The sequence below is a fragment of the Meriones unguiculatus genome, chromosome 7, assembly GCF_030254825.1.
Source record: "Meriones unguiculatus strain TT.TT164.6M chromosome 7, Bangor_MerUng_6.1, whole genome shotgun sequence".
Classification (NCBI taxonomy): Eukaryota; Metazoa; Chordata; class Mammalia; order Rodentia; family Muridae; genus Meriones; species Meriones unguiculatus.
This window is the reverse complement of record NC_083355.1, coordinates 4,842,453-4,857,266: the sequence shown is the minus strand read 5'-3', so window position 1 is coordinate 4,857,266 and position 14,814 is coordinate 4,842,453. Positions and strand designations below refer to the sequence as shown.

Here is a 14,814-nt window from a genome sequence, read left to right as displayed (position 1 = left end):
GGAATCTACCTAGTACATGCTATGTATCTGCAGAATGCTATTTGTGCTTCTTCCTGAATCATGTGATAATATCTGTACTTTTGAGAGACACAAAAGATGCAGGTTCTCAGCAGTCAAGAATTAAACTGAAGTCAATAAAATACTGAACAGAAAAGGCAGAAGTCTCTGTGTGAGCCACGTCTGCCCTCAGATCTTTCTAGGGGATGTGGATTTTCAGGATGGGCGATACACAACACAACAGACGTTTGAAGATGCCTTCGGAGAGTAAGTGAAATCTGACGATTCGAGGGCTTAAAATATAGCAGAAAGAAGAAAGGAGTGAAGGGAAACGAGAGCAGGGAGTCTGTTGTGTCCCTTTCATCCACAAACATTTCAAAGCATGACGCTGGCGGCAGCAGAACTGCGTCGTGAAGGTACCAGAGCGTCGTGTCTTCTCCAGCCGGGGAGTCACAGACAGGGAATGGCCTCTCACAGCACCGGCAACTTTCAGAATCATCGCCGATCTTCCAGAGCAGGAGAGTTGGGGGTGGGGAGCGGAGAGGAACTAGGCTCCTTCCACGACCTTCCATGAAAATGGAAAACACGAGCCTTCAAAATCTTCCCGTGTCTTGAACCGAAACTTGAAGGGGACTGTTTGGAGCGCACACGGCGCCGGACCTTACCCAGCACGGATTACTATGCACACCGAGGAGGAGCCAAGGAATGGAGGACCACCGCGGGCTACCGAGAGCCAGGAAGGAGACGCGGGGTGTGTAGCGGTCCGAGCCCAGAGCCTCGGGGTGGGCAGGTCCCGTGCGCGGCGCGGCGCGGCGGGGTGCGGGAGCTGCGGGGGCTGCAGGCCTCCCCGGGGGGGCCGTTTGGCGGCCGGGATTGTTTGGCTCGCAGCGGGGCACTCCCGGGGGAGCCGCCGAAAGAAGGAGGGGGCAAGGAGGCAGCTGCCAGGAGCGCGCAGCGAGCTTGCAGGCCGCGGCCCGCGCACGTACGTGTGTGCACCGTGGGGAGGTGCAGGGCGTGTGCACGGCACGGGCCGGACGCGCGCCGGTGCGTGTGCCAGGTTTCTAGGCGCCGCACGCAAAGGGCCAGCGCCGCCGGGCGAAAACGCCGCGCCAAGCCGGGACGCCGCGGGGCGCAGGACCGGAGAAGCTGGCGGCCGCGTAGAACTGAGGCTGCGCCCCTTCGGTGGGCTCGCCAGCGCGGAGCCACAGTGCCCAGAAGCCGGAGGGCAAGCGGCCACGGGGAGCGTTCCGCACGGCTCTACGCACTGACCGGGAAGGAAGGCCAGCTCCAAGACAAGCGCGCGTCCGACGCTCGTACAGAGCGCGCAGCTCGCACCCCCGCGCGCTCCCCGCGCGGACTGGGCCACCACAGCGCGGGCGGGTATTAAGGGCGAAAAAGGAGGCGTGGTCTTTCCGGGACGAACCAATGGGCTCTGCAGTGGTGCCTGGAGGCGGAGCTCAGAAGCAGGGCGCTGATTGGCCATCTTGCCCTCCGGTATGCAGATACGGTGGGAGTCACGTGCCGGGGGGCCGGTACGACTTCCTGTTGGAGGCCCACGCGGGGCGGGGCCGAGGGCGCGAGCGCCGCGTCTGGCTGGAGCGGGGGGAGGGGGGGTTCTTGTCAGTTAGAGCAACAAGATGGCCGCGGTGGCAGCTCCGCACCTCAGCGCGACGGCCCCGGGAGCCTCAGCCGCCGTCGCCGTCCGCGTCGCCTTGCAGCCCTGAGAGCTGCCGGGCCGCCCCGGCCGCCCCCGTGACAGGCCGTTCCCGCGCCGTCGCACTCCCGCCGCCGCCGCCGCGGGCCCGCCCGAGCCGGAGCCGGAGCCTGAGGCGGAGGGAGCGGAGCGGCCCCGCGCCCAGCCGCCCGCCGCCGTCGCCGCCTCCTCCCCGGGCTGCGTCCCGAGCCGCGGCCCGCCGACACCGAGGAGCGGGGCGCGTCGCGGCGTCGCGGGCACTGGACCTGGACCTGCCGGGACGTGCCGCCGCCCACCCGCCGCCCGCGCCCGGACTCGATCCCGCGGCGCCGGCGCTGAGCGGGCCCCCGCCGCCGGAGCGCCCCCGAGGGCCCCGGGCGGCCGAGAGCGACCTCTCCACCGCCAGGCCCGCGCCGCCGGAGCCCCGCGGAGCCGCCGCCGGGGACGGAGCCCAGGTGAGAGCGCCGCCGCCGCTGCGCCCCGAGGTCTTCGGGCCCTTTGTTCGGCCGAGCCGGAGCGCGGCGGCCCCGAGCGACCCGCGTGCGACGCCGGCCGGGGCTTGACGGGCGGGAGGAGAGGCGCGGGCAGCGAGCGCCGGGCCGGGCGTGCGGCGTGGGGATGATGGGGCACCCGGGGCTCGGACGTTGAGCCGTCCCTCCCGCGCCGGCTCTGTCTTTTTACACTGCTGCGGAGGATGAGACCGGCTCTCCTTGCACGGTCCCCTGCAGCCCGTGCGTTTCCGAAGGGTGGCATACACCGATCCGCACTGTGGCGTCGTTTGGCGAGCCGTTCGCGACCCCGAGGGCCCCCTGCAGTTGTGAGATGAGGTGGATCTATGTGTAACGGTGTTGCAAACGGACTGCGGAGTGCTGCGGGCGAGGAAGACGCGCCGCCGCCGCCGCCGCCGCCACTGCAGCCTCCCCGGCCGCATTAACACATAAGGATACGCGAGCGCCCCGACGCCGCCTCTGCTCTTAGGGATGCTTGGTCGGCGCCTTCGCCAAGTAGGTGAAACGTAGCGAATGCGATCGTAGCAGTTAAAACCTGCAGATGTGGACCTGAAGCTGTCCCCTACCCCACCCCCCACCGCCCGTGCGTTGGCCGGGCGAGGAGACGGTTGGCGCGCGCGCTGCGCGTAGCTGGAGGAATCCTGATGAAGGATGGTGCTGGGATGCTGTGCGGGAGCCCGGGGAGGAGGAGCCGGCGGAGCCGGGCTGCACCTATGGCGTTCTGAGACAGCTGACAGTGCGGGTGCCTCCGCGTGTAATTAGTTGAGTTGTCTCCAACCTTTGCCTTCACCAGATGAAAACCTCCATTTGAGTGGTCTGCTCCTTGCCTTCTCGGCGTGAAGCGTAGATTCGAAACTCAAAATGGTGCTCCGTTGATGGCCAGCTTGGGCATCTTCAGGGAATTGCACGTCGGGGTCTCCTGGCTGGTTTGCGCCCATTGTGTTACCCCGGTTCCGGGTGGTGGTTTTCTGGGTGCCTGGTGTGCACGTTAGCCAGCAAAGCCAGTACGTTCATGACCACATCTCTGAATGGCCCCTGACTGTGTAGGCTGTTACTTTATGCACTTTGCTGTCGTTCTTTGGAGTGACTATGTGAATTAGTTGACACCCTGAAAATGTCCCTCGAGTGACTTGAGGGGACAGTTTGAACTGTGTGGAGGTGCTGACAATTATATTTCTGGATTGCAGACTTTCTTCCTTACAAAGTGAGAGGCTGAGTTAGATAAGACATCCCAAGCCAGTTGAACTTGGCTGGCAGAGGGCACCTTGAAGAAAATGACATTTTTCCAGAACAGAAGAGGTGAACCTTGCTTTGGACGGTTCAGTTGTGGCACCCACTAAGATGCTTTTATTGAGAAAAATTATACAAAATGAGGCTTTTAAAATGTAGGATTCTGTTATACTGACAGAACTGATTTTATTGTTCATGGGGTGGATCTGAATAGCTGAGACTTTGTTTACTCATACTGAAAAGACTTTGCCCCACGATTTAATAAGGTATCAAAGCTTAGACCCTGAGAGTGGCAAAGGGTTACTCTTAATTCCACTTTGCATTCTTGGGGTTTAAATGTTTTGGTGGTGGTTGGGGCTCTAGTAAATGCTGGTCCTCTTTATGGTTAGTGCTGTGTTGTCACAAGTGGCAGATATAGTCCTTAGTAAAAGGACTTTGTAACAAGTTTATATTTATGCTTTTCAACTTGGCATTTTGGAATAAGTAGTTGAATGCTGGTTATGCTGAAGTGAAGTGCATTGTTTCATTTGACATCATTGGCTAAAAAGTAGCCAAGTCATTTGGAGACTATTTGAAACTTTAAAGGACAGTGTTCCTCCTCATTGCTGCCACCTTTTTGTTAAGCAGTGGCCTTTAATGCAATAATTGTGTGCTCTTGTCACCCGGAACTAAGCCAGGTGACATTTTTGTCTGGTTGGGTTTGGATTCCTTTGACTAAAATTTCTTTGAGACAGTCAGATAGGCTTTACCTTTTATTCTGGCTTTCTTTCAAAGGGTCTTGCTGTGTGTGGTAGGTGAGTAGGAGGAAAGTCTCTTGAGAGATGAGCAGGTGATGAAGGCCTCTGTCAGGATAAGTGGCTTCAGTGAAGGGGCCTTAAAGATACTTACCATCTTAATCACCTTATTTGAAGACATCCTAGCTTTGAATAAGGAAAGAGGAGCATCATTGTGAACCATTGTTACCATTTAGAGGATAGAATTTTACAGTTACTTTCTTTAAGCCAGTTTGATTAGGCAAATTAAATTTTTACAAATTGGCTTTTAAATACTCGAGCTGTTGTGAGGAGAGTGTTTCTTATAAAATAATATACCTTTAAAAATAGACTTTAACACATAAATATATTCTCATTGATAAATTTTCAGGTTATACGTAGTTTTTCAGAAATATAATTACTTAAGAAATACCTATAACCTTGCAGAGAACCCATGTAAGTGATGTGAAACAGGTAAATGCCCAGAGCGTGTTTGGTTTATTTTTCATCCTCCACTTCGACATAATGATGTTTTGTGTTCAAAGTGCTGTGCAGCTCCATACACTTTGGGACATTTTTGGAATTACACTAAACGTGACTTCTTTCCTTGGCCTAAGAGGCTTTGAGAGGATGAAGAAGCTATGCAGGGAGGGAGGGCTGTTTGTTAATTTAAGAATGCATTCCTCCCCTGTAGCCCTCAAAACACTACAGAGCTGTGTGCAGAGCTAGACAATCTGGGCACCCAGCCATGAAACATCCCTGAGGCAGCTCCGACAGTGTGCACACTCTCCTGAGCCTGCCTTTCACAGCTGTACCACGCCACAACAGCAGGAAAGCAGCCTTCTTGCTCATGTGAACTCGTGGCTCTCAGAGTCTCAGCTGTGATTCAGTTGTGATGAAGACTGGCTAAGAATGTGGCTTCTGGAATATATGCCTCTTGCAGACCAATGAATATAAATGCTTCTCTAGAAATTAGAATATGGAGTTGTTACCATAACTCCCCCCCCCCCCTTTTTGGGCTATTTGTTGTAACACATCTTTCCTATTACAAACACGAGATCACCTGGCCATGCGCAGTCACAAGGCTGAGGAGTCCTTTGGGAGACTCTTCCCCGGGGCACAGGCTGGGTTGGTCTGACGGGCTTTACTTTCCATTTTGCCTCTTCATAAACCTTTCTGCCACAACAATTTTTTTTAATTGTCAGCTCATTATCATTGAAGCTGATAGCATTCTTTGTAGGCATCACCTTTTTGTATAATAAATGATCCCCTGGGAGCCTTCAGTCTTCCTTCTTTAGACCTTTTGGCAGAGAATATTCTTTTGGTTTTTTTGAGACAGGGTTTTTCTATGTAGCCCTGGCTGTCCTGGAACTAACTTGCTCTGTGGACTAGGCTGGCCTCAAATTCATAGAGATTCATCCGCCTGCACTACTGCCTCCCAAGTGCTGGGATTAGAGGTGTGTGCCACCACTGCCTGGCAAGAATATTCTTTATATAGTCATGCATCCTTCTTCAGAAGGCTTGAGCTGTATCACAGCATTGAGTCAGGTTATTCTCAGCAGCCAGAAAACTATCCCTCGTGAAGTCCTTTGCCATCATGTGTAGTCTTTTGACAAGACTGACACAAATGGACATTCATGGCAGAGTGGTTCTTGGGAATGTATGCTGTGCATGCCATACTCTGTGTGTACTGATAGGTAAAACTAAAATCTTTCACAGCAAAAACTCATTTGCCTGAGCCGGGCACAGTTATGCACGCCTGTATTCCCAGCACTCAGTGAGGCAGAGGCAGAGGCAGGAGGACCTCTGTGAGTTAGAGGCCAGCCTGGTCTACAAAATGAGTCCAGGACAGCTAGGGCTATATAGAGAAACCCTGTCTCGAAAAACCCGCCCCAAAAAAGAAAGAAAGAAACAAACAAACAAACAAACATCACTTTCTTGGATTGACCCTGGCAAAGATATTGTATACTTTTTATTCCCAAAGATCATTTCTTTTTAATTATTCTTTGAACTAAGAAGGAGAACCCAAGTTAGAATAGCCAGCAGAAATTAAACTAGATCTGCAGATGGGGGCTGGCAGTTAAGGGCTCACGGATTACATTCTTGTTGAGGCAAGAGATCAACAACAAAGTTCTTCGGAAGCTGTGGGAGAGGGGTGCATGCCCTTACAGATGGGAATAGTGTAGCTTTTAACATAGCCTCTTAATCTCACTTCCTTTGCATGGTGATCCACCCATCCTGCAGCATGCTTTTAGAGCACCTTCTTTGTGTTAGCTAATAAGTGTGGCTACTCTGGTCAAGTATGGATGTGAGGGGACTTGGCTGGTGTAGATGGTGTTGTTGGCTGTCAGGCAGCTGTGACATGTGCCTCAGGCCCTCCAAAGCCAGGGCTTATCCTTGGCCCTGATGCCGCCTTCTGTGTGCGCTGCCACAGTGGAAGAATGGACTTTTTGGGATTGACCTGCTGGTGATGGAGAGCTTATTGTGTGAGTTTTTGTCCTGGGGTAGAAACTGGGATCAGAGCAAAACCCAGGCATGCAGTCAGCCATGTGAGAGTGGAATTCTGCTGTTAATTATGGTGAATACTCTCAATGAAAGCAAGTTTTCTGAGTGTCCTACTATAAGAAACTGACCACTTACATAGCATCCCAAGATAGACTTTTAACCCTGTGGACATGGAATATTGGCCAAAAGAAAGAAAAAGCAAACATTTTCATAGTTGCACAGAAGAAAGGTTGTGTTATCACAAAAATATTACCATATAGCTACATTGGTAGTTTTGTTGTTTTTGCCCCCTTTGAGTTACAACATTTTTTTAAGTTAGACAAACATAACTTTTATAAACTTAAGGAACAATAGATTCTTGTTTAACAAAGACAACAAAGAGAGAACAATCAAGAAAGGTTTGGAGGCAGCCACATGCACATATGGAAATTTGGCAAAAATCTATGGTGGTATATACTTGGGTAGTCCTATACTTCCCTTATCTTCTTTGAAAAGGTGAGTTTCAAGACAGACGCTTAGAGAAGTCCAGTATTTCCCAGTCTTCCCTGACCATCAGTCACAACTTAGCCTCTCCGGACTAAGCTGTAGTTCAAGGCAACTACTTTTGGGAAAGGCTGAGGGCATGCCCACCAGTCAGTCAGAAGAGAAAGTGGCTTGATGGGGTAATGGTGTGGACACACAAAACTTGGTTTGAAAAGTCTTGGTCCTGAAAGATGGAACTTCCTTGGATGAAATTGAGAACTCTGCAAGGAGACAATGGGCAAAACAGTTTTAGGGGACATCATAGCTGAGACACAAAGGGGCTCAGAGTTCTTAACAACTTAAGTGAGCACTGGGACTTAGCGTTCGTGTTGGTGAGTTTGTGTTAGTTTTATGTTGTTAGTTTTGTGTTGGTATTGGGTAGAACCATCATTGTTTGCCTGCTTGAACACTATTGGTGGTTGTTGATGGGCTTGACATGAACAGTGGTGGATGGGGAGCATCCCTTGAACAGACGTAAGTGTTCAAATTATGGGCAGTGTGTGTGACTGGCTGTGTGAGACAGGTGGCCAGGGCTGCACAATGATGGGATGGAACTAAGAGGTGCTAAGAATTTGTAGGACAAAACACACAGGGTTGCTGTGGGTGTCAGAAGAAAGGAATTCTAAGAGGCAAGTCGCTTGGCTTGCTGCTCTGTTGTGGGGTGTATCCTGTAGAAATGTCCTCCTTGGTAGATGTGGTTATGGCAAGAGAGCTTATTGTGTGAGTTTTTGTCCTGAGGTAGAAACTGGGATCAGAGCAAAACCCAGGCATGCAGTCAGCCATGTGAGAGTGGAATTCTGCTGTTAATTATGGTGAATACTCTCAGTGAAAGCAAGTTTTCTGAGTGTCCTACTATAAGAAACTGACCACTTACATAGCATCCCAAGATAGACTTTTAACCCTGTAGACATGGAATATTGGCCAAAAGAAAGAAAAAGCAAACATTTTCATAGTTGCACAGAAGAAAGGTTGTGTTATCACAAAAATATTACCATATAGCTACATTGGTAGTTTTGTTGTTTTTGCCCCCTTTGAGTTACAACATTTTTTTAAGTTAGACAAACATAACTTTTATAAACTTAAGGAACAATAGATTCTTGTTTAACAAAGACAAAAAAGTAAAAAACAAAATAAGCTTTTTCTTTTTTTATTCCTTTAGAATAGAATGGGGAAGCTTTATTTGTTGTTTTGTTGTTGTTGTTTTGTTTTGTTTTGTTTTTTAAACAGGGTCTTACTATGTAGCTCAGGCTAGCCTTGAACTCACTGTTGTTCTGCCTCAGCTTCTTGAGTGCTGGGATTACAGGTATACCACCACATTCTGCTTGAGAAACTTTAAAACAGGTTAAATTTGTTTTTCATTTTCCACAGACAGGTGAGGAGAATCTTAGCCATCGTTGTACTTAACATTAAATATTGCACTTATCTGGTTGTACATTAGTGCCAGTGTCTTCATTAGTGGCCGTGTCTTTATTAGGCTCGAGTTACTTGTTAGGAGGAATGACTTGTTCATCTTCCTATAACAGCTATGATGTTTTGTAAATATTAAGATAAAAATTTCCAGGGGCTGGGGAGATGGCTCAACGGTTAAGACCACTGAGTGCCCTTGCCGAGGAGCAGAGTTCTGTTCCCCGCAGCCCGGCACTCCAGGGGGCCCCACAGCCACCTGTGCACATGCTGCATGCCCACACAGTAATAACAGTAAATCTTAAAACTGTATTTTCAGGGTCATTGCTACACCTGGTTACTGGAGACGTTTCTCTGTGCACAGTACCAATCTATAAATAAGTAGTTTCAGCTCTGAGTCCTCTATTCAGAGATGCTGCTTCCACAGCATCATGAGGGAAAGACAGGAGTTGGTGACTGATGCTGTTGCTCAGCTTTTAGCCTCTGAAGATAATGACTGAGCTTTCAGCTACTCAGCCTAGTTGGGAGGAATAGCAGAAGGATATGGAGTCCACCTCAGTGGACATTGTGGAGATCCTCGCATCACGATTTTGTGTGGGTACCTAGAGGAATGGATAGCTCCTTTTTTCCGAGGCCCTGGCACTGTCAGTGAATGTCCCCAGTAAAATCGAGAAAGTACAGCACATGGTATTTGTCACAGACGTTAAAATTTTAGGTTTGATAAATAATAACAATAATACTAATAATTGGACTGTTGTCTTTAGATACAAGCCCATTGAAAACAGTCCAAGGAAGGAGTCACTCTGGCCAAGCTGAGTCACCTGATTAACATATATGTGAAGCTTATTGTTCACTTAATAAGGGTTTTATTGCCTCTTAACTAGTCTTATCAAAAATTTTACATGTAGTTATTCATTCACTCATGTTTGTGATTCTGAGAACCCAATTGAGAGTCTCATGCCTGCTAAGCAAGGGTGTCCCACTGAGCTATACTCCCACTCCCTAGATATAGTTATTTAAATAGCCTCCATGTATCTATTTAACCTGGGGTGGTAGAACTTTGATTTGGTAAATCCTAAGACCAAATAATATTTATTTTCTGACTTGTGATTTTTCTAAGTGAATCTTAAATTAGTCTTAACACACATAAGTTTCAGAATTCAACCCGCAGATATACTCAAAATTCTCATTGGCTTCCCTTGTGAAGTTTATTATCCCCACATCCTTTCTCTTTAGCGCTCCTGAAGTTCTGCACATTAGCGATAGAGTAAAGGAACCCTGGGTGCAGGAGCAGTGTGCACTCTGTTAAGCCAAGAAGTGCAGCCCAGGAAAGGATTCCCAGTGCCACAGTGGCACTAGCTAAGGAGTGCTTGTCAGTGCCAAGTTGAAATCGCTAAGTGAATTACCTTGTTTATTCTCTACATAGATGAGAGAAGAGGCCTGGCTTACCTATCTTCAGTTCGCCCCACCTCCGTGGCTCTGTGACACTTTCTCATTCAGGCTGACTGAGTGATTTTTATCAGTCTTAACATCTAGGGGATCTTTGATACTCCATATTTGATCTGAAGTATCTGGCCTATTCATAAAAGATTTCTTAACCAGTGGTACATATGTCTCTAATGAGGCTGGAAGTTGACAGCCCCAGTCAGTGTCATTTGGGGCTCTAAATGAAACGCCTTTGATGTGTGTAGAAGAAACAGTACTCACGTGTGAAAACCCTAGTGTAAATGTCCTTCCCCAGATTCCTGACTGTGGCATCAAGATGGCTCAGGCAGGTCCTTCGTAAGTAGAACGTGTGGGTTATTTTTATTCTGCTGCAGCAGCAGGTTTTTCTTAGAGCATTATTTGAAAATTAATTTTACTGAAAAATTCAAGTCTGTTTAAAGATTCTAGTTTTAATATAACTTATGAAAAGGGGGAGACATTGCTGTGAAGAAAAAGGAGGAGGAAGAATCTGTGTCACCTTGAAACTGGAATGCTTTAGTTAATGGGCTAAGTGCAAAGGAAGCCGAGCCTTTGATATACAAAAGCCATGTATGAATGGGTGATGCCTGCCTTTCTTCTGTCTAATTCAGCCACTTCCTATTCAATCTCAAATCTCAGTGGGAAAGCAATTTCCCTCACTTGACCCATTTTTCTACAGCAGTGTGTCTTTCTTTTGGTTCTTTAACACAGAAGTTCATAGGAATGTAGTATTGTAAGCCTCAAAGTCTTACCACGTAGAGAGAATCATACATCTGACTTTGGATAAGCAAGTTGTCTTTTGTTTCTTTATTTGGCTAGGGTTTACTTTTTTAGTTTGCTGCTGTGATTTTAATAGAGGCACAAATGTTAAGTAGTTGAAATTGGTATAAAAGCAGGAAGATCACTTGAGCCCAGAAGTTTGAGACCAACCAGCCTGGGCAAAATAGTAAGAATATTTTTTTGTGTTTTTTGTTTGTTTGTTTTGTTTTGTTTTGAGACTGTGTCTCATTATGCATACCTGGGTGGCCTTGAATTTACAGAGATCTGCCTGTTTCTGCCTCCAAAGTGCTGGGATTAAAGACATGTCCCATGCCTGGAAAAAAAAAACAAAAAACAAGCCATCATAAGGTAGTAGCAAAATACCCCACTTTAAAATAGAATTGAACAGACCTCTCATCAGATGGCTGGCATGCCCTAGACATTGGGGAAGTGCTGGGAACCACAGTGAGGCACTGCTTCACACCTGTTGGAATGGCCGCCAAAAGACAGTCAGGTGACTGTCCACTGGGAAGTGTGTAAAGTGTGGTGTGTGCTTTGGGGTGCTGCTCAATAATTAGAAGTCACGGAACCAGGTATGGTGAGGTGGTGCCTGCCTTTAATCCCAGCACTCAGGAAGCAAAGGCAGATGGATGTCTATGAATGCCAGGCTAGCCTAGTCCATATAGCCAGTGCCAAGCCAGCACTGAGACTCTGTCTCTCTCATTCATTCATTTGTTCATTCATTCATTCATTCACTGAGCAGCAACATCAGTAATCCAATCCTAGAATATACTGTGACGTGATGTTGCCCAGTGTAAAAGTACTTGCCTGAGGTGGATTCCATCACTTCACTGTAAAACAGACAAAAATATATATGAAGTAAAGAAGCTGGAATTCACATCTATGATGGCTTCAGAAAGGGCAAATCCGCAGGAACTTAAGGTATACCGGTGGTTGTCTGAGGCTAACATGAGAAGGTGTTGACTAAAAATGGGCACAGGGGCTCTTTGGGAAATAATGTTCTAAATCCTTATCATTGTGACTATACAACTCTGAAAATTTACTAAGGGTCTTCAGACTGAGAGAAAGATGGTCTTATACATCAGAGCTTTGGTCCATACTAAAATTGATAATGCTTTTATTTCTGACATGTGGTGTTTTGCTAAAAGTATGGAAGACTTTGTGTTTTGCATAGTTTTAGGTTGGCATTAGCATTGTTGTTTGTCCTGTATGGTCAAGGTCATGGTGATTCTCGAAGTGACAGTGTTATTAACAAGCATCATCTCTAGCTTACCTGCTGTATTTCCAACATCAGTCTTAACTAGGTAAACTATTTAAAGTATAGCTCTAGGCAGTGGGATAGTGCTTTCCTAGCCTGCAGAAGGCTTTCTTTTCCGTCCCTAGCACTGAACAACAGACAGACAGAGAAGAAATGGCATTGCTCTGCAGAGAAAACTGAGAAACAAAGAAGTAGTGTGGCTTGCTATGCCAAGCTCAGTTTTCAGTCTAGAGAAACTAGTCCTGTGCCTCTGTGCATAGGCAAATGTCAAAAAAAGAAAACTTGTAAAGCATTTTAGTTGACAAACATTCTTTCAAATGGTGGTCTTCTTGCTAGAAACCAAAGAAAAGTTAAAAATTACTAAGTTGGTAAAATGGAAATACAAGCCCAAGGAAGATGAGCAAATACATTCTTCAGTGGCTGGTGTACATTCTACAGCTGCAGACCCTGAGGTGATAAAAATAATGCTTATCAAGAGGCTGGAACCTTCTTTTCCTCCTGAGGTTTTCTTTTTTTTTATCCCTTTCCCTTTTTCCCTTTCCCTTTTTCCCTTTTCCTTTTTCCCTTTCCCTTTTTCCCTTTCCCCTCCCCTCCCCTCCCCTCCCCTCCCCTCCCCTCCCCTCCCCTCCCCCCCAGAGACAGGGTTTCTCTGTGTGTAACCCTGGCTGTCCTGGAAGTAGCTCTGTAGACCAGGCTGGCCTCGAACTCAGAGATGGATCAGCCTTTGCCTCCCAAGTGCTGGGATTAAAGGCAGGTGCTACCACTGCCCCACTGAGTTTTTCTTTTTGTTTAGCATATATACTAAGAGGTTTTTTTTCTTCATAAATTAGTCTGTACATATTTAAAATATGCTAGTCAGTATATTTTGATAAGTAGCACTTGTAAAATCATCTGCACAATCAGGATAATAACTGTGTGTTGAGATGCAGTTTTGAATTGTGTGGGTGGAAGGAAGAAGCAATGTCTTAAAAGTTGGGTCTCCCTGGAAAGACAGTGGAGGAGGGGGAGGTCACTTGTTTAGTCAGGCTTCTCTCCAAAAACAGGCCTGATAGGATATGTGATTGCTGCATAGTATAAAAGAAGAGTTTTGGATTCCTACAGGGAGTGGGCAGTTCAGTAGTGGCTGTCTATACACCCTGGAGCTAAGCTCTTGTTAGCTCCACAGTTTCAAAGATGGGTGCCTCAATAGTGCCCCAATCTGGTGCTTAAGATCTGGAAGCTTCCTGAGGCCCTGCCAGTCTTCATTCCATGTTACAGCTCAGAAAAGCTGATAGTGGTCTGATAGTGGTGCAAGATGTTAGCAGGATGACAGACAGACGCACACGCCCAGCAAGCAGTAAAGACAGCAAGAAAAGAGCACTGCTTCCTTGGGGACCTTTGGGCCAGACACCTTCACTCTGGAAGAGGAACTCCTCCTTCAGTTAATGCCCTCACAGACCCACTTCAGGGTGCCATGTTTCTTAGTTGATTTCAGGTCTAGTTAGGTTGACATGATTGGGACACAGCAGTCTATCTTATAAAAGCAGCTGTGTACAGCTGAAATGTTAAAATCTTTCATTCTTCTAGCAAAGTAATCATCTCAGATATTTATCCTTTTGTGAGTAAATCTGTTTTTCTGTGTTTCTGACATAGGCTCTTGTACAGTCCAGGCTGAATATAAATAATATGAATATAAATTCATACACCTCGGCCTACCAAGTACTGAATTACAGGCATGTGCCACCATGTGCAGCTAAAATGTTGTTTTGAAAATATAAATACATATGTGCTAGCTCACCCCTGTCATCCGAAACTTGGAAGGCTGAGGCCAAAGGATTGCTGTAAGTTTGAGGCCAGACTGTGGCATAGAGGAAAGGAGGGAGGGAGAGAAGACGAATATGAGAATATAGAAAAACATTGTGATTTTGAGAGTTTGGAGTTTTGTACACAAGTAAAATTTTGACAAAATGAAAGTTAATGTGATCGTTTTCTTTCTTTTCTTTTCTTTCTTTTTTTTTTTTTTTTTTTTGTTATGTTTTGTTGTTTTCTTTCTTTTTCAAGCCAGGGTCTCATTGTGTTGCTCCGGCTGTCCTGACTGTGTAGAGCAGGCTGGCCTCAAACTCCCACAGGTCTGCCTGCCTCTGCCTCCCAAGTGCTGGGATCAAAGGCGTGCACCACTATGCTCAGCTGCTATTGGTGGCTGTCGTTTAGCCTTGGCCTGTGAGACATTTGAATAGAAACCGCATACAGTCTTTACCATTACTTTGTAAAATAGAGTGTACTGTCACGCAAAAAGATGGGGTTGGGCCAGGAGAATAGTAGATTAGTTACTGTTCTTGTTGCTGTGACGAAATGCCTGGTAAAGGCATTTTAGGAAAGAAGAGTTTATTAAGAGTTCATCGTGGGGGTGGGGGTGCCCTGGAGAGATGGCTCAGAGGTTAAGAGTGCTGGCTGCTCTTCCAGAGGTCCTGAGTTCAATTCCCAACAACCGTAGGGTGGCTCACGACCATCTAGAATCAGGTCTCATGCCCTCTTCTGGCGTGCAGGTGCACATGCAGAGAGAACACTGTATACATAATAAATACATCTTTAAAAATACATAATAATACATAATAAATACATAATAATACATAAAAAATACATAATAAATACATCTTCATCATGGTGAAGGCATCATGGCAGTGGAAACATGAGTCTGCTGGTTGGGCACGTTGCATCTTC

General features: G+C 47.2%; 1 protein-coding gene across 4 annotated transcripts in view; it reads left to right on the top strand.

Moving 5' to 3' along the window:
• Positions 1-314: 314 nt before the first annotated feature.
• Tnrc6c (trinucleotide repeat containing adaptor 6C) overlaps positions 315-14,814 on the top strand; it is a 116,068-nt gene continuing 101,568 nt past the window's right edge. For 3 of the 4 annotated variants that reach the window (XM_060386319.1, XM_060386318.1, XM_060386317.1), the window contains exon 1: positions 317-748. In XM_060386319.1, the coding sequence (XP_060242302.1) occupies positions 678-748 (71 nt within the window). In that variant the 5' untranslated portion in view covers positions 317-677. Of the gene's footprint in view, positions 749-14,814 lie in introns of all 4 variants that reach the window. The other variant, XR_009592691.1, reaches the window with a different exon arrangement.